At 41.7% G+C, this 23,675-nt stretch overlaps 3 protein-coding genes across 11 annotated transcripts in view; 1 reads left to right on the top strand and 2 right to left on the bottom strand.

The window, feature by feature from the left end:
• The window catches only part of cckbra (cholecystokinin B receptor a), a 31,466-nt gene extending 29,579 nt beyond the window's left edge, over positions 1-1,887 (bottom strand). Inside the window, exon 1 of one of the 3 annotated variants that reach the window (XM_040142427.1) lies at positions 1,743-1,887. In XM_040142427.1, coding sequence (XP_039998361.1) covers positions 1,743-1,887 — 145 coding nt within the window. Of the gene's footprint in view, positions 1-147; positions 197-684; positions 724-1,742 lie in introns of those variants that run through there. The other 2 variants (XM_040142429.1, XM_040142430.1) reach the window with 2 other exon arrangements.
• A 7,873-nt stretch (positions 1,888-9,760) lies between these two features.
• LOC120798264 (carboxypeptidase O-like) lies at positions 9,761-15,608 on the top strand. The gene is made up of 9 exons (XM_040142437.1): positions 9,761-9,855; positions 11,663-11,702; positions 11,804-11,905; positions 12,030-12,134; positions 12,327-12,443; positions 12,810-12,903; positions 13,910-14,112; positions 15,095-15,179; positions 15,343-15,608. The coding sequence occupies exons 1-9, from the start codon at positions 9,788-9,790 to the stop codon at positions 15,606-15,608; spliced, it is 1,080 nt and encodes a 359-aa protein (XP_039998371.1). The 5' UTR covers positions 9,761-9,787.
• Positions 15,492-23,109, bottom strand: nudt15 (nudix (nucleoside diphosphate linked moiety X)-type motif 15). Of its 7 annotated transcripts, XR_005708665.1 has the most exons (10): positions 22,976-23,109; positions 22,569-22,740; positions 21,411-21,929; positions 21,174-21,242; positions 20,624-20,832; positions 18,990-19,149; positions 18,772-18,902; positions 18,624-18,656; positions 17,440-17,579; positions 16,537-16,639 (listed from the first exon to the last, which is right to left on the bottom strand). XR_005708665.1 is itself a non-coding variant. In XM_040142432.1 (9 exons), the coding sequence occupies exons 1-8, from the start codon at positions 22,982-22,984 to the stop codon at positions 18,648-18,650; spliced, it is 1,278 nt and encodes a 425-aa protein (XP_039998366.1). In that variant the 5' UTR covers positions 22,985-23,109; the 3' UTR covers positions 17,387-17,579; positions 18,624-18,647. The 7 variants fall into 7 exon arrangements, 5 of the variants coding, with proteins under 5 accessions (XP_039998369.1, XP_039998366.1, XP_039998365.1 ...); XM_040142432.1 differs by lacking the exon at positions 16,537-16,639 and having other exon boundaries at positions 17,387-17,579; XM_040142431.1 differs by lacking the exons at positions 16,537-16,639; positions 17,440-17,579 and adding an exon at positions 17,607-18,491.
• Positions 23,110-23,675: the final 566 nt, after the last annotated feature.

The raw sequence follows: 23,675 nt of genomic DNA, 5'->3' as shown, positions 1-23,675 counted from the left end.
ACTGCCGCCATGAGCTGTGTGTCACAAATGCAGCTGCTGCTCCAGCTGCAGACCATGTAGGTCAAATCAGCAGCCAAACTACTTAAACTACTAATAACTAACTTCCTGTAATTTCTAAAATTACCAGTAGAATCCTCTTCCTCTCACCTCACACAGTATCTTCGCCTCATGTCTCTCCCTCTACACTCCCCCCTTTAACTCTCCCATGCCTCCCAAGGGAGGCACGCCACACAGTTTGAAAACCTCTTTTGTATCTATAGTATCCAATAGAGAAAGGAAAGCAGAACAGTTAATTCAGTAAGATGATCTATAAAGGTCTAAGCGTACACCCTTTGTTCAGCAAGCGTTTGTAGCCTTTGTACAAATCTTAAGAGGGGTTTCCTCTTATTTGCTGGTTTTCTTACTTTACGATAGTAAACTGTTGGTGGGACAACGTAGGCAATTTTGCAAGCGAAGGGCGAAATCTCCAATTCAATGAGTCGGACAGCGTAATTCCATAAGTTGTGGGGTGGGGCTTTAATTTCCTGTCCCCTCGCTGGAGCACCACACCTGAGAGCAACCATCCAGCTGCATAATCAGGCTTCCATTACTCCATTATTATCCTTTGGCCGGAAGGGAAACGGCAGAGAAGAAATAGGGCCGCCAAGCATTGAGGTAAATAAAAGACGAGTGTTTGTGTGTCACCTCACAAACTCGAGAGCGAGGGAAGTCTGTCTGCATGACATTCTTCTCTCTCAGGGTAGCTCAGCCTTCACTGCTGCTGATGTTCATGTCTGCCTCCCGTATAAGGTCAATAAAAGTAATGCAGCACAGAAGGAGGAATGGCTGTGAATTATTTAGTGTAATCGGGAAAGATTTGAAATTTTCTCAATACTGCAGCCGCAGACTTTGGTGGTGGTTGGGGGGGGGTTTAAAAAATAACTCTCAACCACATTCAGACGCCCTAATCAGTCCCCCTGGTGTCCTGGTAGAAGGGGGGCTTATCTGCTCTGGTGTGGGGTTTAATCTCCTCGGCATTTTTGAGAATTAGGGCCGAGGAAAAATAAACATTCAGAATCACAACAGCTCTTCACACCGCACGCCCGACGCTGCTGCTCATTCTGATTGTGGCATTATTGATGCAGAGAGAGGCAGCAGTAAATTACAGTGAGGCTGTGGAAGTTGTCCTGATTGCGAATCATTTTCTGGAGAAACACAGTTATCAGGCAGGGAGTAGAAAAGGAAAAGCGCATTTTGTTTCGGTTACAAGCATCCAATTTAATATCTGTGATCAAATTACAGGAGGGGCTACTGATTACGTTTTTAAGCAGGTAATCAATTATGGGTGGAAGTTTGTAATTTATTAAAAGCAAACAACACTAATAAGCTGAAAAAAAGGCGAACTCCATCTTTTCTACCAAGAGGATGGTGCTTTTATTTTGTAAGAAATATACATTGTCAGATATAAACTTCTTTTTATGAACAGAAATTAAAAAAAAAAATAGTTTCAATTATTTCATGCTATTTAGAAATAACAAGCAGATCAATATAAGACACAGGTCCCCAGCCCTGACAATCAGTTAAACAAAACACAATAAGGTGTAACATCTGGTTTGTTCAGCCTGTAAGCCATAGGTTTGGGGCCAGATGTTGCCTTTTGCCTGACTGAACCACTTGGATGCCATCAAACATACAGTTTAACACCCTCGGCTTAGATGTCTCATGAGACAGCTTGATGTAAAGAAGGGAAGGGAAGATCTTACCCCTGGCTCTGGTGGCCAGTCTGGAGAGGACGGAGCTGTTCCTGCAGCTGATGTTATAATCGGCAACTTCCATGCTGAGGTTCCCCTGCTCCACGCAGCCCGCCGGCACCCCCAGCACACTCCCGTTCGCCGCCTGCAGAGCCATCCTCTCTGGCGGCAGGGGCAGTCGGCAGCGGTCGGCGGTCACCACACCTGCACGGGCTGTTGAAAAACGGGAGCCGCGCTGGAGTCAACTTGCCGCCGCCGTCGCCGTCCTCTTCATAACAGCCGGGGGAAGGGGCGTTGTGAGACTCGGAGGGAAACCCGAGCGTGACTTTACTGATTTGAAAACCCGGTGACACGGTGGAATGGGGGAAGAGTAGCCGGGGTGTGACGGCTTCATTCAGGGGAGCCCCGTGAGCCGCAGCGCAGCGCTCACAGCACCGGACTGTGGAGGAATGAAGCTGCGCTGCTAAGGCAACTCAGGAGCTCTGCTTCTCTATCTCGCTTTCACACACCCATACCCCCCCCCCACAAACACACACACACACACACACCCCTGTCTCTCTCCATTCACCTCACGACGACTTAGCCACAGCAACAGGCCAACAGGCTACAATAGGCTTCTTATCTAGAAGCTGCAAGGTGGGGTGACTTCAGGTTCTTCTCCCTCAACTGAGGATATCGCTTTATATTGCAAGGTCTTCGAAGACAAATAGGTGAAATGTACGGTGGATGTAGGTATTGGAATTTCCCAAAGTGTGTGCTCCCTGGCACTGGCAGAATTAGTGGGGCGAATAGGTGCTGGTAGTGACAAAAAAAAAATTACTTTTCATACTAATTATTATTAGTATGAAAAGTAAAAGTACTCTTTGTAAAAAGGTTAGAACTGCTAACAGCTCATAGACATCTGAAACAGGACAAGGGGCCCCATATAAGCTGAGCCCAGACCATCTGACATGGCCCCCCCCCCCCCGGTCTCCCTCCCTCAGTTACAGGATCGGTGTAACCAGTTTCGTTAGAACTCCTCTTTCATTAAATAGTTTTAATTCGGTTCTCCACTGCAGCGGATCAATGGCAAAACAATCTCTTTCCCTCAAGGAATGAATGTGATCATTTGTCTGCTCGAGTGAACCATCTCCATGTCTTGCAGGATGTCAGGGGGATCATCAGGGGGACAAAGAGCCACACGTCTGCAGGGCTTAGAGGACAGTACCGGCTACATTTTCCTAAATTGTCTGGTGATTTATAGAGGATGGTGCTGTGGTTACAAATTGGGTTTTTTTGCACAGGGATAGATACTGAACATTCGGTGTTTTTGACGTCAATGCCAATGTCTTGTTTACACTTTGTAAACGGTCAAACGTTAAACTGGAGAATGTCTTGGAAATCCTCCGTAGCCTGTGGAACAGTTTTCCACTCTGCTATTTTGGCTGACCCACAGCAGTAAGGCGAGCGGTTCTGGGGCTCCTGATGTGCAGCATGATGGCTTTGTTTTATGGGGAACAATCTCAGCGTGCCTCAGGGTTTCGTTCATGTGTTACCACTTGAGACGATACTGATGCTTTGCAAAATGTCTGCAGGCGGCAGGGGAGGAAGGGGAGTTAGTTTGCATTGTGGGAGAGGAGGGCATCACTCCTTGTGTTTGTGATTAGTTTGCTGTTTGCTGTCAGTCCTGCTGATGGTTTTACAAGTACTTCTTCTGCTTTTGTGCTGTTTTTGTGTGTGGGAAGTAAGAGTGTTTGTGTGGTGCTCCAGTTGCCTAAAAGGTGCTGGTGTTTATTCCACATTTTTTAAGATAATGGCTTATTAATGCAATGCCAGAAGCCTCTCTCTTGTGCTTCCTATCTAAAACCTCCGATTGTGAGTCTGGCAACTGCTCCATATTTACTTTCACCATTTCCTGGTCTTCACACAGGTCATGAACAGCATGTCTGATGAGATGGGGAACTATCCACTCTCTGATACTCCGGGGTGTCAGAGCACCCTGCTCCGGTAGAGGCACTTTTGTTGGCATTTTACTTTAGTACAACTTAAGTTCCCGGTGTAAAAATCCACTCAAGCAAAGACAGCTCAGGTAAAGCACTAAAGCTTCTGATGTGCGCAAACGAGAATGTCAGCCCATTTTAAGAATCCACGGGTGCCCGAGGACAGCTCAGGCAACACTAATGAGCGTACACCTATCTCTCCTAAAGCTAGAAACAGGAGAACTGACTTTGACCTCTGACTATGCAGAATTATCAGCCACTGCACAGACAGCGGAATGCTGCTGGGTTACTTAAGAAAAAAATATCTGTTAACTCTGTAGTTTAAAAAAGCTTCACAATATTGGTTGCGATAAAATGTTATGTATGGATACGATACAATCAAGAACTGTCTATGCATTTCATTTCTATTATCATGGTCTTGTCATGGAAGTTATTATTACATTATGGCAAGAGTCCTCAGTACTCGTGAGTTGGACCACACCCATCTTCGAACTCGGCCTTCATTTTGATCTCAACTACGCACCTGTAAAGTTTCGTGACTGTGTGTTGCACGGTAGTGACGTTATCCGGGTGACAAAATCTGTCCACAAACAGACAGACAGAAGGCATATCAACACCTGGCAAATTACTCAGTACTCAAGCTAGTGTTTCAAAAGCTTCCCTCTTACACTAGAGAATTATTAATATTATCCCAGTTCATGTATGCATAATAATGACGCCTGTAATCACAGATCTAACTTGATTGTTATCTCCTCATGTTAAGTGTAGACCGACATGTATTGTATTTCAATCCCTATAGGAGAACATAACCTTAGGTGCGTGTATTTGGAGGTGTTTGACGTGAGAATGTTTGACAGCTTCCTTGTCAGGCTTTCTTTGTCGCCCAAGGATATTCTCCTAATCCTGTGAGGTTATTTGCTCACTGTATCTTATTTTAGCATAAAGACAGGAAGCAGGGGAAACAGCCAGCCTGGCTCTGTCTGAAGAAAAAACATCCACCTACCAGCACCTCTAAAGCTCGCTAATAAACACAAATTGTCATCTTTATATTTATATTTGTGTATGGACACTCTTACCTTTGGACAGAGCCAGGATATCATTTCGCCCCCCTTCCAGTCTTTATCTTAAGCTAAGCAAACCAAACTGTCTCCCTGCTCTACCTTCATAATCAAAGCAAAAGTTTTCTACATTTTGGGAAATACACTTAATTGCTTAGTTGCCAAGAATTAGATGAGAAAATTGATATCCTTTTCTCTTATCTGTACATTAGGTATGAAGCTAGAGCCAGGAAACAGTTAGTTAAGTATAGCAAAAGAGTAGAAATAGGGCCGAAGAGCTAGGTCCACTCAGTTCAAAGTCAAAAATATACCTAACAACAGCTCTAAAGCTATTCGATTATGGACTAAACAAACAATACGTACATAACATTTAAATTTGAGCACTTTGGAGGTGCTGGCCAGTGGATATTTTTGTACCTTTACGATACCGCTCTCATTAATGATGAAGCTAGAGCCTGGCAACACTTAGCTAAGGATAAAGGTTGGAAGCGGAGAAACAGCTAGCTTAGCCTGGTTCTTCTCAAAGGTACAAAATATCCAACTAGCAGCACCTCTAAAGCTCACAAATTTTGTATATTGTTTGTTAAATCCACAATCCCTGATTTTTTGAACTGTTAGTAGGTAGAGTCAAGCTGGCTCTCTCCTTTTTTCTACGCTAAGATAAGCTAACCATCTCCTAGCTCTGGCTTTATAATTAAAAGACATGAGAGTGGTATCAATCCACTCGACCTAGTTTATGGCAAGAAAGAATTTAAGCATGATTCCCAAAATGTCAAACTATTAATTATCTTACTGAACTTTTGGCAAAATACAAGCAAATTTAACTCAAAAATGACACATTTTATGCCAGTCTCCGCCATTCACTGTCCTGTCAAAGTAAACAACTTTCTCCCATAACGGCAAGTCAGACACTTAAAAACGCTAATATGTGACAAATTTTCAGAGTAATGAAGCTGTGAGCCTGGCACAGATTAAATGACAAACACATTCATGCATACACATCAATGTAGCACCTGCCGACACTTCGCCTCTTAAAACCTACTGACCCATAAGAACCCTAATGCCCCCTAGGGAATGTGCACCAAAACCCTACGGTCTCTTCAGCTTTGCAGCCTGTCCAGATGTTGACACAGCTTTTCCTCACCATGTGCACACTGCAAGTTCGAAGCACCTCATAAACAAAAGAGTCCAGTGCTGAAATAAACTCCTGGGGTGATCATAAACTGCTAGATAAAAAAGTTTAGGTGATGCAATGTTTGGCTGAATCTCTGTCTCCAAAAAAAATGTGAATGTTTGAGAATAAAAAAATAATTCAGATCTAATATCAGAATCATCAATTATCTCAGCTGTGTATGTTCCCCAAACCGAACTTTATGATGCGATCAGTGGGGGTAAGGGAATATCACGCACACACACACACAGACAGCTGTGTTAGGTGTGTCTGAGTGCAACCGAGCGGCCTGCCTCTCTCATCTAAAAGGATTAGTGCTTTCATCCATCACTATGAAGAAACAGCCAGTGATGTGGGCTTTAATTCTCTACCTGGGACACACACACACAAACACAACGACTGGGCCGAAGCTGAGTTAGGTCTTGTCTCCATATCTTATGAGCAGCTCATGAACAGACATGATGCATATGTCAGCAAAGGAGCAGAAACAAAGACTTGCTGAGGCGTAGTTGACATGCCAGCGTTTTTCACCACACAGCAGCCAGACTGAGACAGAAAGAGCTCAGAATAAAGATAATTAATCTCAGTGGGCTAAAGTTTGGATTAAAAAGCACAGTGCGGATGGTGGTGAGGACTTGCCAAGAACAACAGGTTACATATATTTTTAGTTGACAATATAAAAACACCTACATTCACTTACTGGATCCTGTTTCTATCAAAAGAGTGTCAACTTTTGAACTCCAGGTGATGACTTACTCCCACTGGTGGACTATTTTGGAACAACTCTCATTGCATCCGTCTTTATTGGATGTACAGGTGTTTGCAAAGACTCAGCCTCTGCCCACACATCTTCGATTATCATATGCTACAGGTTCGATCTAATCTCAGCATTGTACTGACCTCTGCTGGTCAGATGTTATATGTAAGGTTTCTACAAACCACCAGCTCTACCGATGTTAAAAAGCAGACCTTGCCAGAGTGGCGACGTATTTGATTTGCCCTTTAAACGTGTTTAAGTAATTTCCTGCTTTTTTTTTTTTTTTTTTTGTCAGAAAGTCAATTTATAGTATTTTAGTCTGGCAACAACAGAGTTTCAGTGTGCAATACTCTTAATGCAAAGAGCCACTGTCCTGCTGAATTCTTACACTTAAACACAAATGCTGTATTAAGTGCAAAACACTAAATCACATGCTCAGTCAGACTATAAAATAGAATATAGAAAATATAGACCACCGCAGACTCTATCCACCAAAATAAAATCCAAAGACTGCATCACAGGTGATCTTTGTGGATTACAGTGCAGAAACACAACAGCAATTTAGCACCAAAGTAAACCAAAAAACAGGATCTAAAGATCACAATGAGGACTCAGCAGGGCACTTGAAGCACTCAAGGAATACGATTATGGCTTGTTTTTTTTTTTTCTTTTTGATTAAAAACTCAATTAGATTGAGTCTCTAATGTCATGCAGTCCACCTGAGCACAGCTTATGTTGACCAGCTTCATTTCTGCCTTCACTGATGAATGAAAGATTGTTTGTGACTGGTATATTATGAATACTAAATTCTAATGTGTTTTAAATGTCCAGTAACCTATTATTGTATCACAGTTGTTGATATGCTATGTCAAAGTATGCCCACTGACTTGGTAGGATAGAGATTGGACTGTTTAGAGATCGCGCAGCTTGCTGTTCATTCCTGCTCACATGATGATCTCATATAACCTCTGTGCCAAAGGACAGGTTTAGCACAGAAATTAATGAGAAAACAATAAGAGAGGATCCCAGTAATTACTAATGGAACTATAAATAATAAAGTTTGGCAGTGTTCTTCATGAAGTACTTTTTAAATCAAGTTTCCTCAAGGTTAAGCCATGAAACATTAAACACAAAATAATCAAAAACAAAATAAAAATCTGCTCAGCATAGATTCCAAAAAAAAAAAAAAAGGCTTTAGCGCACAGAGTGCAACAAAACTAAAGGTGCTTCCAGACAGCGAGCGATTGCCGCTGCCTAGTGCAAGCGCAACGCTGGCTCCCGGCTAGCGTGTAGGACACAGGCTGCTGCTATTCATCCAAAATTATCTAGTCAAGGGTGTCACTTAAAATAGAAGAAATGGTTAGGAATATGACATGATTAAAACAGGTAATTTTGCTAAAGACTTGATCATATTCCAGGACAGACACAGACAGCTTCAGGCTGGCACAGGGCAGCCCTGTCTCCTGTCGCGTGGATCCACACGAACCCTCGTGGCCACACAGAAAGTCAGACTTTGAAACTACTGTTGCTCAGGCACAGTTTGACCGCATTATAATATTTGTTCTCTGCTGGTGAAGAGATTAATAATTCAAGGAACTCAGTTACTCGGAAAAATCCACTTGCTGTAGCTTCTGCGGTTTGTCACCGGCGGTGTCATCATGTCAAGCGGCAGCAGCCACTTGCTATCTGAATGCACCTTAAGAGCGTACAGCCTTGTTGCATGCCATAGCTGGCTAAAATGCTGATGCTTTAGTAAGGATGTTGTTTACCATTTAGTTCAGAGTTTTAACGTTGCATGCTAACTAGCACTAAACACAACGCACTATTTGGGCTGACATTGTCATCCCTAGAGACACACTGCTAGCATTTCTCAAACGTTAGCTACAGCTGCTGAAAAGAAAGAAGTCAGTCACCACAGTAGGTTTACAAGTAGGTTTGTAATTGGTGTCTACACGAATATAAGACAAAGATAGGCAGTGCACCATTTAAATTTCACCTCCAAACTGAAAACAAAATGCACAGTTGGTTTAAAGATGACTACATTTTCCAAATCAGATCATTTAGGACAGACTTGCATTGACAAGGAACTGGCCATCCAAACTTATATTCCTTTTGTTAACCCAAATAACATGCAACACCTGCATTTATGAAACAGTATTGTGCGGACCTTTCCTTTTTTTCAATAGTCGAGCCTCATTATAGTTCCCTTTAACCTCTATGATGTAATGTACCTTGTCTAATCTTCTCCCAGTTACATATATTGCTCTTATCAAAAGACATTATCCTGTGTAGCTGAACATGGTTCTATTACTGTCAGACAAGGGTGTAGGTTACTTTTGAATTTGTAGAATTACAGAAAGCCTTTCAAAGACTTCTGAAGGGTTCCAGACTGGACCAATGAAACTTGAACGAAGCAAGACCTCAGTAATTTAAGACAGAACAGTTGTGCATTTCACAATACTATGTCTCACCTCATTACAAGGAAAGGACTTTGATGGAAAATAAACATCACTTGCAATCCGTCATTTCTCGACCGTGATTAATCGATCCACCACTAATAGTTCTGCTGAATCTAAAACTGGGAGACAACAATGGGCTGGAGCGGATCCAAGGAAAAGTTAAATGTAGCAGTTGAGAAACACAAGAGGTCTTGCTGTAAAGGAAGTGAAGACGGCAGTCACATCAGTCAGGAAAGAAGCTTACACAGCAATTCGATTTAATAGCTAACAGGTTATGGCTCAAGTCTACCTTTTCTATTAGTTTCATTGCTATGATTTTAGCAGTTTGTCAAACATCTGGTCCTGATGAATACAAGCATATGTCAGTAGTTAAAGGGGATTTTTTTATGATAGATAAAATCCTCACTAGTCGATTGTTTTCCATTCTAAAGGATAAAATCAAGGCTCTCAGCTCAGATTAAACATTAACCAACACAGTGATCACATGTGTGCTGCCAGTGGTCTGTGGCTGAGGCAAAGGTGTACATTTATCTGATGGATGACTTCTATAAAGGCTTTCCTGGCGTCAGAGAAGTTAGCAGTTGCAAACAAGTAGTTGTAACACCAGCAGTTGTTTATTTTCACAAAGGGACAATGCTCAAATCTGTGGGACTAAGCTTTTTGGTGCTGCTCTCAGCAGTCGGTGCAGCAACAATGGAGAGGTGAGTTTTACTCATAAAATTACATACTGACGGTTTTTGCAAACAATGATGTTGTATCAGTTGCTTTTGGATTTCTTGGCATCCGAATCCATGCAGTGTAGTACTCAGGGGTTCAATAAGCCTTCACACGCTTTCCTAAAATAAAAGTAGGATAAACTACAATATCGAAATACACCATTAAAAGTAAAGGTCTTTTATTCAACTTTTTTAAAACTCAAAATTGAGTAAATGCACAGAGGTATCTTAGAAAAATTTACCTTATTTCAAAACAGTCCGTATTAGTGTTACATTATTATAAATTATGTAAAGCTAAAATGATTTGTTTATTAATTGATTAGTCGATTGAGAAAAATTAACTTGTAGCTATTTTAATAACCAGTTGATCATTTATGTTATTTTCTGAAGCAAAAATGGATAACTCCAATTTTGTACCTTTTACATCTCTTTATCCGTATCTACAATTTATTTTTTGCACATTGGTAATTTGCGCTATACATTATAAATGCATTCCCACTAATTTTAACTGGAGTGCAAATGATTTTGTACAGTCCATAATACTGTGGCAGTAGGAGGCAGGACCAGGGGTGTAGTAGTGAGGTGAACAGTGGAAATTGAGTACAATGGGCCCCAAAGTGGAGAGGGCCACTTAAAAAGCCGAGTTCCTTTTTAACTCCAATTTCGAAATTTTACATGATTAGCATGATAAATAAACTTTAACTGTTGGCTCATTTGACAGACTATTTCCTGTATCTAAAACAATGGTAGAGCCTTTCACAGCGCCGCCCCTCCCGAAAGGTGCCAGTGGTTTAGTCCGCTCCCTTGTCTCCAAACCCCACTGTGACTCTGCTGATGGTGAGGACTTGTGAACTTGGAAGTAATCATGTCATTTTAAATAAAGTAAATTCAGACTATAAGAAGAGAAAATAAAGACAGGGGCGAGAAAGAAAACAATTGGAGAGAAAGCAGCCCTAACGTAGCTGTCGATCTAATATTAGAGTAGTTCGCAGCTTTGGCTTCAGTTTTGACAAACAGACGCAGAGAGTGAGTCAGCTGCAGGTCCATCACCATCTCCTCATGTTACTGAGGATGTCAGACAAGCTGAGCTCATACAATGACTTGATCAGTTGTGCGGTTGTGTTCACAAACCTTCCTGATGCAAATAATGCCTCAGCAGTATAAGAAAGTGGCTGCTGACCAAGGCAATATTTCACATTGTTCTCCTGTATTAAGACCAGTCACTTTGAGAGTGATAGCAGGCTCTAATCCTGTGTTTTCAGTTTTATTACCGGGTCACGCTACTTCTGTGTTGCAACCAACTGGACTAGCACTTGCTGTAAAGTAATTCACCTAAAATAAAACATGATTCAAGTGAAGTCTTATTCCGCTGTATCTGACTATGAAAAACAGCGTAGTGTAGGGGCTAGAGTAAGATGGCTTTCTACCTTTGTATTATGTTCAGGCTATAATGAAGACCTAAAGGACAGCAACAGTTCTGTGATCTTGTAAAACCTCACAGTGAAAGCTTCACACGGTAAATTACAGTGTGTTGGGGAAAGAAACTTGAAACACGTTGAGATTTCACTATCTTAAATGGTTGGAAACACTTCATTACTGATGACCCTAATAACCACTACAGATGCATGTGTTTACTTGCTGATTCAGTCATTCCTACGGGTGTGACAGTGGATGTATTAAAAAGGAGAAGGAGGCCCACTAAGGCTATACGGGGCCTAGGTTTTGGGGCCACATCACTGCGTAGGACCACTGCTTCTCATGTATTTGCTGTATGTGTGTTTGTGTGCAACAGAGTGGAGTATGACTACTACAAATACCATCCCATGTCAGAGGTAAGAAATCCCGATCATTGCTCACACACGTTACTTTGACAGATCAATACACACACACAAACACACACACTCTCTCCCTCTAATGTGTTTATGATCTACAGATCTCCACATGGATGGTTCAGATTGAAAAGGATTACTCTGATGTTGTAACCATACTGGATTATGGACATACTTATGAGAGCAGGACTATTAGCTTGCTTAAGGTAATACAAAAACGTCAGAACCAAAATCAGCAAATACCAGATGTATACCAGAGTGTATTTACATTTTATGTGTGTTTGTGCTATGCATTACCCAAGTAAGAAGTTATTTGAATTTGGCTTTCAGATTGGTCTGAATACTGGAGCGAAAAAGAAAGCTATCTGGATGGACTGTGGTATACACGCCAGGGAATGGATCGCCCCAGCCTTCTGTCAGTACTTTGTCAGACAGGTAAGAGACAGGCAGTCATTTAAAAAACATGGATTTATCATTTAAATTGAAAAATAAATTAATTCATTAATAAGAATAATAATATTTGGTGGGTTTCCAGACCATTTTTCCTCTGGTACGGTGAGGGATGAACCCTCAGCACACCAATAAATCAGTCTTTCCTTGATGTTTTTGTTTGCTCCCTTAAATCAGATTCTGCAGACGTACAAAACAGACCCAAAAATGGAAGAGATGATGAAGAACATGGACTTCTACGTCACGCCAGTGCTCAACATGGACGGCTACATCTACACCTGGGAGAACACCACAGTCCGTCCTCATATTTGATGGATATTAACCAAATTACTTTTCTAGGGTCCTGTGCTCAAGCTCACAAGCCACAGATGAACAGGATATGATAGGATGATGGTCTATTAAGGAAATGGCAGTTAAGTTTAAAGAGCTACAATTCAATTATGGAGTTAAATTGATTTTTAATGCTCAAAATGCCCAAAGTATATAACTGTCTAATTTTCAAAATAAGATGAGTGGAAAAGCAATATACCATAGCAATCCAAGGCAGCATTTAAGTATCCGCAGTATGTGTAATATCAAGTGCAAGTTTGATTTATTACTAAACTAATAGAATGATCTGAACCACCTGATTTAACTGACTGGACATTTTGACCCATACAGACTCGACTGTGGAGGAAGAACAGATCACCAGGACCTTCAAACTGCAGCTGTTATGGCACTGATCTCAACCGCAACTTTGATGCCAATTGGGGCAGTGAGTGTTGTAGTTCTCCATTAAATCTTATCTGTACAGCCCGTTGCTTCGGTTGCAATAGATTAGTATGGACTCGCCACACAATTTGTTTTAAAGGGGTATTAATAGAGCACTTTCATGAAGTTGGGGGACTTGCAAGAGACAGAAAAGAATAATCAAACTGCAGCAGAGAGATCCGGATATTTTGTCCCTAGTATGAATCAAGCTCCAAAAAATGCCGGAACCCACAATTCCAACAGTGCAACTCAGTACCATCCATAATTATGGCTATTACATTACTGAGTCAAATTAATAAGCATTGGTTTTGGCATTCTAATCATGTATAGTTGAAGGTGCTATAAGCAATATTTTTATATTAACAATGGATCGCATGATATGTGATGATATGTGAAAGGGGTTGCTCATAGTAATGTCCAACATTATCAACCGACTCCGAAGCCCTCCTTACCTCTGTAGGGCGCCTTCGGGTCAATGTTTTGGGTTTAGGGCCCACAAATTTACCGTTTTGGTTGAGTCTCACCACTCTCATCAGTGTGGTTTCCAGTGAGAAAGTGAAAAAGCTCTAAAAACCCAGTGTACGCTACATGCCAACAAAGTTTTTGACTAGCTGCTGAACATAGTGGAGTGTTTAGCTACTAAAAAGCTAAGTATGTATAAAACTAGACTGAATATTGGACTTATATTCATTAGTTGGTAAGAAACAAGACTCCAAATTAATTCTATTGTTGTTCTGTAGCTAACAAGTTCACTATAGCAACTTAAAAGGTGATAAAGTCAGTATTGACAGGGTTTACACGCTTGTTTCTGTTGTCCACGTTACGAAAAAAAAATCAGGTTTAGACATAACTGTTTTGTGCACATTTATACTGAAGACACCAGCATGTGTGTTCTGTGAGTCCTGCTTTAACTTGTAAAAAGATAATCTTGCTAGCCCATGTTATGGGCGGACGTGGTGTTACAACTCTATTTATTTCTGATTATTCTTTTTATTTGGTTGCTTTCACAGCAATTGGGGTATCTTCTGACTGCTGCTCAGAGATCTACTGTGGGACCAAACCTGTGTCGGAGCCTGAGGCCCAGGCTGTAACGGATTTTTTAGGAAGCCGGAAGGACGACTTCCTGTGTTTCCTCACCATCCACTCCTACGGCCAGCTGCTCCTACTTCCCTATGGACACCCCAACTTCACCACCCCTAACTACAATGAGCTGGTATTTGCAGCTACAAACACAGCAATGCATGTTTTACACGTCTGACAATGAACGTACACAAACAATATTCTCCATGACTTCACACAATGTATACAAATCACACGCACGGCAGTAGGAGAGATGTCATTAACACACTCAGCATCCAATAGCGGTCCTCATCTGCCAAGACAGAAAAGAACCGGAGGAAGCGTCAAAAAAGAATGGTTGTGGAATACAAAGGGCTGGCTGTTGTTAGGAGGGAGGGTGATGCAGGTAAAATCCCACTGCAGCCATCATCCAGAGAGAATTATGCAGAATAGGATTATGTCCATTCGTTTCCCTGGCTGTAGTCGGACTTTAGCAGACAGAAGCCAGTCTGCTCTTCTAAGCCATTCAAACAACAGCACCATTCTTCAGCTCGGCAGGACGCAGAGTCGCATCGGACTTTAATGGATGATGTGACGAGATTTACAATTACTAATCTGAAGGATTGGTTTATGAACACTGAGACTCCAAATGTGATGCAAGAACATCCTTTTGGGTCTTCTTGATTAGACTGGTACGGTTCTTTGCTCAGTTTCAGGAGACAGTATAGCCCAACTGATACTGGGTTTTTGAGCCTGATACTGATACTGATACTTGGGAGCTTAAAAAATCCAATTAACATGTAACGTAAACAAACAATCTTGATGCTGATCACAGTTTTTTTTTGTGTGTGACAAACATACATATTAAGCAAGACATTTACTACAAAATCATGAAGAAAGAAACGCATATATTTAATAATTAATATTGAAAATAACACAATATTGTATAGACACAATGGTTCAATCTCAGCTCAAATTCTTTTCAGTTAAAGCCATCTGCACCCGAATACACACAACCATGTGTTTTATCACCTTTACGCTTTGCTCAGTTTAACTGCAATAACAAGTCTTTGGTTTCTTGGCATCCCTGCACATTTCATTGACTGCGTGACACAGGCTAATGTCTGGTTCCTCAGATGGAGGTGGGTTTGGCTGCAGCAGACGCCATTAGGGGGGTCCACGGGACGATCTACACTGTAGGGACCTCGCCAGATGTGTTATGTAAGTGTACACATCCCTACTGATCATGATGACGGTTAACTGATTTTTAGTTTAACTGACAATGAGTTTAACTGGTCATGAGTGAAAACTGTACATATTAGGGTTTAAGGATTACTGGGTAGGTTATATGGGACAAAAATAAATATAAAATCTCTTTCTACAGACCCCAACTCTGGTTCATCCAGAGACTGGGCTCGGCAGCAGGGGATCCCCTTCACCTACACCTTTGAGCTGAGAGATGAAGGGGAATTCGGCTTCAAGCTCCCAGAGGATCAGATCCAGCCGACCTGTGAGGAAGCCTACAGAGGAGCCCTGCACATCATCACCTATGCTCACGACAAGACATTTAATAGTGCCGTGGCCGCCGCTGCCGCAACCCTGTGGACCATGCTGTTAGCAGTGGGTGTCACCGGCGCCACCCTGATGTGAGATGGAAAAAAAAAAAAAAACAGTATGAGGGGACCTAACCAAAGCTGTACTGCTTTCAGTCATCCTGTAAATATGGCTATAAGTCAGGCTATAAGTCTGTTTCAGAAACAGGTCGAGTTTTTAAAATCCAATATTTACAAGATCTTTTTTTTTTTTTTACCTCAGTTGACACAGATTTTTTATATTCATAATGTATCTGTTGAACGAATAATAAGTCTGTCCACAAACTTCCATAAGCCAGTAGTTGGTGCATTAAAATATTCCAGAGGATATTTGTTTTCATCACTATCATATATGACCAAAAATATCTGGCACTAAAAAGGGCAAACAATTTCTCCATAAAGAATAAAATATTCAGATATATTATATTTTCTTTTGTTCATGTGTTTTTTTTATTTATGGCATTACTTATTTAAAATCTGAATGAATGTGTGTGTGTGTGTGTGTGTGTGTGTAAAACAACAGTTCTTATTCTTGGCAGAAATTACAGTATATGCTGCGACATTTGAGGTTAAGGCAGCTACATAAACTGACCGATGTAAAAGAAGGTAGGAAGGTGTCTCTGTTTATCCTTTGGGGAAGGATAAACATGCAGTTTCTCAATGCAACATGCAATTTCAGTGCTGAGTTTCACTGTTTGTTTCTGTGCTCCTGAACGGCTGGAAGCCTTGTTGCCTCAGGCCGGCCAGCGGCAGGAAGAGCTGCTGCTCCGGAGGAAACTCATCCCAGGTCGTCCACTTCCAGCCTGCAAGGGAAAGGACCACACATTCTATCTTATCATCCGCTCGGTCGGCTGGAGCTGACTTTTCCCCATTTAAAACCCACTCCACGTACCCTCGTTCTTCTCTGGCTCCAGGTTCACTGGCTCCCCTGACTGCTTCCTGTCCAGGTCTCCTTGCATGATTATGGTGACGTAGTGGTACTGCTCCTCCTGTCTGATGGAGTTCACCACTGACGCAAAGCGGACGTTCACCAAATGCACCCCAGCTTCCTCCAGCACCTCCCTGCGAGCACATTCCTCCCACGTCTCTCTTTCAATGACATAGAATCAGTGTGTCACGTCCACTGGAAGCCATCACATTCAGGTCTTCCTTTCACCATTTCACATTTCAGGGCAGGTCATGTGTTGAGGTACATTGAGGAACAGATTTAGACGACGGTCCCTCCACTCCTCAACTAGCTGCACCTTTACTTTGAGATGACTGACTGTCTTTAATGGGATCTTCAAGGACCTCAAAATGATCATCCCGCCTCACCTACGTTTACCATACTGCTTTTGAAAATATAGAAAAATTAGTAATGGTGCATACTTATTTGGTAGGCACTTGTAGCAATGCAAAGTCACAACACTTTTCAATATTTGCTTACAACTTGGGGAGAATTCGGCATAATAATAAATGACTAAAATGTATTTTACTCATTGTAATTTCCATCTTAATAACTGAAAAACATCATAGTGAAACGAGTAAACCGCCTGTTGTTGGGTGAAAAGATGATTGCTGAATTATATGAATGAAGGCCGGTGTTCAACATTCATAAACAGCCTTTGCGTCCCATATAAACGCTACTACACAGTGTCAGATTTGTGAACGACGTTTTCTGTCCACCTACCCAAACTCCAAATGACCACCGGGGAGCTGGTATGTCCCTGCGCCCATTGCGCTCCTCCGTTTCCCCAGGAGAACACAGCCGGGGTGGGCCGAGTCTGTTACCACCACCCCGACCCCCACCCCGGGACGTTTCACAGTTTTAACTGACATCTGGGGGGGAAAAAATAAAAAATAAAATAAAAAAAACGCTTCATAAATGGAACAAGGTTAGCAAAACACACCTCACTCGCTCGTGCTACACGGTGGAGCAGCTGCTCGAGAGCGGCAAGCGATTTCCCCTCTGCGTACTTCCGTCTTCGCCTAAGACATCGTCCGGGAGACCAGGCCCTCTCTTGTTGGTCCATCAGCGTTTTGCTTGGTTCTTTCAAATAGGGAACGGAGCAACAATACAATGTTATATGAGCAATAAGTAGCTGAAATACCATTTTATGTTGTCATAATTGTTCTAATTGGCTGGTAATTTTGAATTCCCTGGGCTACAAGTGCACTTCCTTGATCATTAAACATGCTTTGGCCACATGGTGCTTCCAACCCCATGGATTTCAATGTCAAGACTTTTAAAATTTGGTATTTTTTAATAGAATGTACGGTAATTACACAGAATCGAGGTGCAACACAGCCATCTACTGACAAGATGTGCTTAGTGTATATTCTAGTAATACAGTAACCCTACACTGCTCTTATCAGCTCTAAATCATTGTATCACTTAAGGTAGATATGATAAGACTTTGTTTGTAATTACAGGATATATAGGAATGAACACGTGGCAAAATACATGTCACAGTAAGACACGTGAGAAGAGTGAAAGTGGTGGGATGAGGATTTATTGCTGGGCCGCATAAAGTGTTTTTTGCTTGTTGTTAGATCAGAGTAGAGACCTTGTCCTAATATACAGTGATTTGAGACTTATATAAATGTATATTATATATTACCAGCAACCGTAACATTTTAGCCAAACTAAATCCATTTGAAAACCTGTCTTTTTCTTTCTCTGATCGCTGTCACCGAACAACACCACTGGAGGTTAGTACTGACACCCATGAAGAAATCCTCATCATAGAGTTTCCACATAGTCCTTCAGACAGGCCGTTATCAACAGTCAAGTCAGAGCCAAACCAAACTTGAATTAATGGGACACAAGTTTAATGTAACACATTTCATGTGACAGTCAATTCAGCCATTTAACTGAAGAGAAGAATGCAGAGAGCAAAAGACAGAAAGGACAGAAGGATAATAAACGGATGTGTAAGAGATCAGAGTAAGTTTTGTCCTCCTGTGGAAAGAGCAATAAAGATTTCAGTTTTTTGTGATGATGTAAAAAAAAACAGTACAGTGAGGACAGCATTCACCATGTCTACAGATAGTATTAGTAATTACAGCTTGAAACTTTTCAATATTCACTCACCAGCATTTCTGTGGAATGTAGACATCAATGATGCTGCAAAAAGTCAGAAGTTAATTAGCAAAACGTATAAAAAAATATTTCTTGTAAGAAAGCCTGTAAGATCAATTCACTGCGAGGTGTTCAGAGTGACATTCGTTCAGATGCTCACCACTTCTCTCTCTTCTCTCCTTCCCTCTGCTCCCTCATCCCTCTCTCCGGCCTGCTGCAGCCATTTCTTCACCACAGACTCCACCGCTTCGTCCGCAGCTCTGGCACACACACTGTTCCTCCTCACTGCATCTTTTACAGGAAAGGCGGCGAGCTTCAAGCTGTCGTTCCACATGCAAGTTTTGCAGTGCAATAGCCAACAATTTTTTTTAAACTTACCGTTTACAATTTCCTTCAAACAGGAGGATGCAAAGGACACCTTGTTGTTTTTCCCTCTCCAGTCCATTCTCTTTGCAAATGTGTTGGACAGCATCCTTTCCAGTATCCGCTGTACTGTTTGATCAATAGGGAGTCCGTCATTATCCCCCAAAAAACTGATCTGAAAGCACAGATTTACAGAATTCAACAAAGTTAATGACACCCCAAGAAAAGGTGAACCCAACATAAACAGCTTGTAATACACAGTTAAGGAACTGATGGAAGGAATAGAACATGATGGACATACTGTACATACATCTATGTGTATTTGTACTGGATTCATTATTGTTTTTGGACCTTTATTAACCAATTTTGCTGACAATGAGACAAAATATCCTTAAATAAAAAAGACACTATGACGCCCCAAAAATGACAAGATGTAGTTAACAGATGTGTGTGTGTAAGTGTGTGTAGCATTTGAGAGGATTGTAGCCAGCTAGGTACACTTAACCACTTAATACAGTGGTTTGCCGTGGTCACATAATATGGTTTAAACTGTAATTACGAGCAATAAACATCAGACCAATTAAACTGTAATTACGAGCAAAAGAACTACAGACAAGTCAACTAACCGTTGGCAGGATGGCTGCAAGTGAACCACCACTGGCAAGTTACATCAAAATAAAGTCCAATATTAACACTAATACAAACTATTCAGCTTATTTAAAAGGAGCTATATATGCTGTTTGTTTCTATCTGGTTTAACTTGGTAACAAACTGCTAATATGTAACACAATAGAAGGCGCTAGAGTAAGCAATTTATCTGGTGTGACTACAAGGTTAGCACTACGTTGGAGTAATGCATGAAAACTACCAAACTGAACTAAGGGGTATTTACTTGTTTTTCCCATTCTGCCGACATTGTGTGAATTCAGGAGTAGCTCAACATGCTGCACACCAGCTAGTCCAGGTAGGCTAGATAAGACTAGCTAAAAGTCTCTTGTCTTTATCAAGGACCACAATATAAATAAGCCCTGAACTTCATTACATTTTGTAGATGTATGTGATTTAATATCTCTTTCTTCTCTTCTTCTTTTAATATCTCTTTAATATCTCTTCTGATAATGTCCCCTTTCTCAAACTAAACTAAAAACTTTGTTAACTAGCTAACTTTGTTAGTGTTAGCTTGCCGTCTTAAATGCTTTGGCTCCAGTTGTAAGAGTTTATGCAATGACACTACACTGTATGCACTTCAGTATACAGATAATTATCATTACATGCATTGGCTGGTGTAGTTTTATGACAAACGTTAGCTGCAGCTAGGTAGCAGGCTGAAAAGGCTCGCGATAAGTGTGTTTTAGCGGTGTTTAGCTAGCCACACGGGCCTCTCAACTGCTCCACTGATGGAAAAGCGAGGAGTTGAAAATAAAATATACTAGTGAAAGATAGTGTTCATAGAAGAATAAAATAAATTCAGTTTTAATTGATTATACCAACTGACTGATAGTTAAAGGACAAGTGTAAAGCTGTGAATTTGTTTTTACCCTCCATTTTAATTATTTAAAAGTACTACTTATTGATGTAATTTATATTTATCAGTGATAATCTTACTACATTTTGTCAGTTTTGGGGCTCTATACACCATAACTTCTTACAAGCCGATTTTTTAAGTCTGGGGTTTCAATGAGCTTAAGCGCCAACGTAGCGAGTCCTTCCTCATCTGTGACGGGGAACACGGCTCCCAGATCAGCCGCAGTGGAGTCATTAACGCCGCCGGTGTTGGTGAGTTTCAGCAGCAGCTGTAGGATCTGGCTCTGCTGCTGCTGGAGCACTCTCAGCTGGGTCAAGATCTCCAGCTCCACAGCTGTGAAACGGTAAAAACAGACATGTTTTACCCACCTGAGAGGCTCTTGTGATGTAAAACACATTATGAACATACATTATATTGTAATACATAACAAATCCGTGGTAGCATCAGTTATTGTCTGTTGGTTTATCACTGGTAATGAACAAAAAGTAGGTTTTAGTCCACCGTCTTACCTCTTGCAAATAATAAAAAACAATGTTGTAAATGCTTCAACATTTACAGACTCAGTCTCCTACTCACTTTCAGTGCAGATTGTTCATTAACGCAAGTCCTAAGGTGACAGATGTGGTCAGATCTGTTTTTGAATAGATTTTCCTATTTAGTTTGAATCTGCTTACGAGTGGGATTGAGATGACACTCTGATCCTCCAACAACTGGTGGCGATTCTGTTGTTGCGTTGATGCTCTCTGTGAAAAAAGACAATGATATCCATCATTATTCAAGTTAAAAAAAACAAAACAAAAAAAAACTACGCAACATAACCTGACTTAAAAGAAAATAAGATTCAATTAAAATTCCTCATGCATGCCTTATATGCAACCCTGTCAATTTGCTTTAAACTAAACTAAAAATACCTCTGAGGGGTGAACTTGATGTAACTCCTGCAGCTCTGCTGGAGTGTTTCATTTTCATGTGCATGTGAAGGCATCTTATGTTCCTCACCATGTTGCACTGTGGGCGCACTGCAAGTCTCTCTGGCCCTATTTCTGACTCACCTGAGGGTGCTGAGGCTAGTTCATTATTTAAAGCAGGTCCTTCACTCACTGGAGGTGCGGCTATGCTTGAAAAAGCGCCTGAGGTCCATGTCGTCACACTATTTGCCTCACATGAGCTCGGCGTATCACCGACAGGAGCACAAGTTGGACTCGGATCAGCATTAGGTTGCTGTCCTGATGATGGAGACAGAGGTAGCGTCTCCTCTGCACCATCGTCGTCGTCGTCGCCACCACCACCGTGATCCGTTGCAGGAAGGAACTCATGTTTTGTATTCAGGTGATGAATGAACTGATTACGATTCAGGAACAGTTTCTCACAAAAACAATGGAAATGAGCTTGTGGCCGACATCCCAGGTTGCACTTGTAGATGCTGTAACCTGTGTGTGGGGAAAAGAGGCATATTTATAACTACATTAAATGCTGATTGTGGGTTTAGTCTAACGCTGATTATAATTCCTCGCAACGGTGTTTGTTTCAGCTTTAAATGCAGGGGAGTCCAAGGGTTGCCGTAAACTAGGCACCATTACACTTTAGGTTAGGCCATGGTACTTGGCTCGGATTTCTTAGGCTTCACTGCAGTCTCCTAGGCATTTTTAAATACTTCAGTTTACAGAGGAAAACCAGCCCCTGGGAGAAATGCTCCAAACTCCACCGCAAATGCACACGTTTCATGTTGTTACCAAGACTTTCTTGAACATAACTTATGACTCTTTACAAAGGGCTCCGTTATTCTGCTTAGATTGAACTTAATGAATTTAACCACAAACTCCTGCTTTATCACAATCTATTTACAACTTTTCAGAGCTCTGAAAGTTGTATTATTTGTATGCCGAATTGCAGAGTCCCCACTATTAATGCCGAACGCATCCGGAGCTGCGTTAGTGAACCACAGGGTTAAATCAGTAAGGACGGGGGGCATTGAACTCGAAACTTTTTCAATGACATTTGGCGCACGGTGTTCGTACAAGAGAAAAAAAAAGAGGCAGGTGTCGCCTCTAAAACACATAATAATCTACCTTTAAAGCGAACGGCTCTGGAGAGGTGACATTTCAGATGCCTGTGGACTTTGTATCTGTGTGCTGGCTTGTAGACATGAGGGCCGCAGAGCGGGCAGTGGTAGGACATGCAGCACTGCGAGCATCTCCGCACCGGCGGCAGCCGGCTCCCCTCCTGCACCGTGATGTGGTACTACAGGGGAGAGGGGATTAGTGCAATTTGAACCAAACGGAACTGCTGGCGTGTAATAACGATGCGACGGGTCTGACTATCGGCAGGCAGGAGTTATTCTGACACCCGAAACACTCGGGTTTGCTGAGAAGGGAGAGAGCAAGCGGCATATTTACTCGGGGACCAGTTTTAGCAGGAAGCTAGCGTAGCCAGTCTCGCTCAGGGCAATGGTTTGATTTTCCAACAGTTACATTACCTGCGACATCGAGGTCAACAACTGCTCTCACTTCTTGCCTGATAGGAGCAGCCTAAACCACACTGGCAGGACACTACTCCTCGGGTTATTTAACTCTATTCGCTTCTCTTTTCTCCAATAAAACTAACACGTTCAACCTGTGTGTGGCTGCTGGGCGCAGACACTAGTGCCCCCTACTGGCTGGGTGGACTTCTACAGCGGCCAGTTTTAGTGAGAGGATACGCCGTCTGCGACAGGCACGCAGTCTCCCTGTGCCTCGCAATGCCAGTGTTGCATTTGAGCCACCTTACTTGAGAGTATTTTCTTTTGATTTAACTGCCAGCTGTAGTTATCAGTTACATTTGAGATGAATATTTTAAATAAGAGTCTTTAAATAATCTTCTAAAATACTATTCACAATACTGTTAAAGAGTGAACCAGCGGTTTCCAGCCTTTAAGGCTTGGGGCTGCTTACATAAAGCATTGTCTAGCTGGGCAGTCCCTACAAAGAGATATTTTCCCTCTAAACTTCTCAGATGGTTGCATTTGAATAACCGACCCAAAGAGGTAAAATGAAAAAAAAAAAAAAACACACAAATTTGTTTAGCAGCATTTTAGGGAGCCCAACCCCTAGGTTGGGGACCATGGGAACTAAACTAAACCAGCATCTGAACTGATTGGTGTATTCACACCTTTATTCTCCTGGCATTTAGCAGTTTTC

The sequence above is a fragment of the Xiphias gladius genome, chromosome 13 (assembly GCF_016859285.1).
Source record: "Xiphias gladius isolate SHS-SW01 ecotype Sanya breed wild chromosome 13, ASM1685928v1, whole genome shotgun sequence".
Lineage (NCBI taxonomy): Eukaryota > Metazoa > Chordata > Actinopteri > Istiophoriformes > Xiphiidae > Xiphias > Xiphias gladius.
Note: the sequence above shows the minus strand (reverse complement) of the source record. Positions and strands in the feature narration are given on the sequence as shown.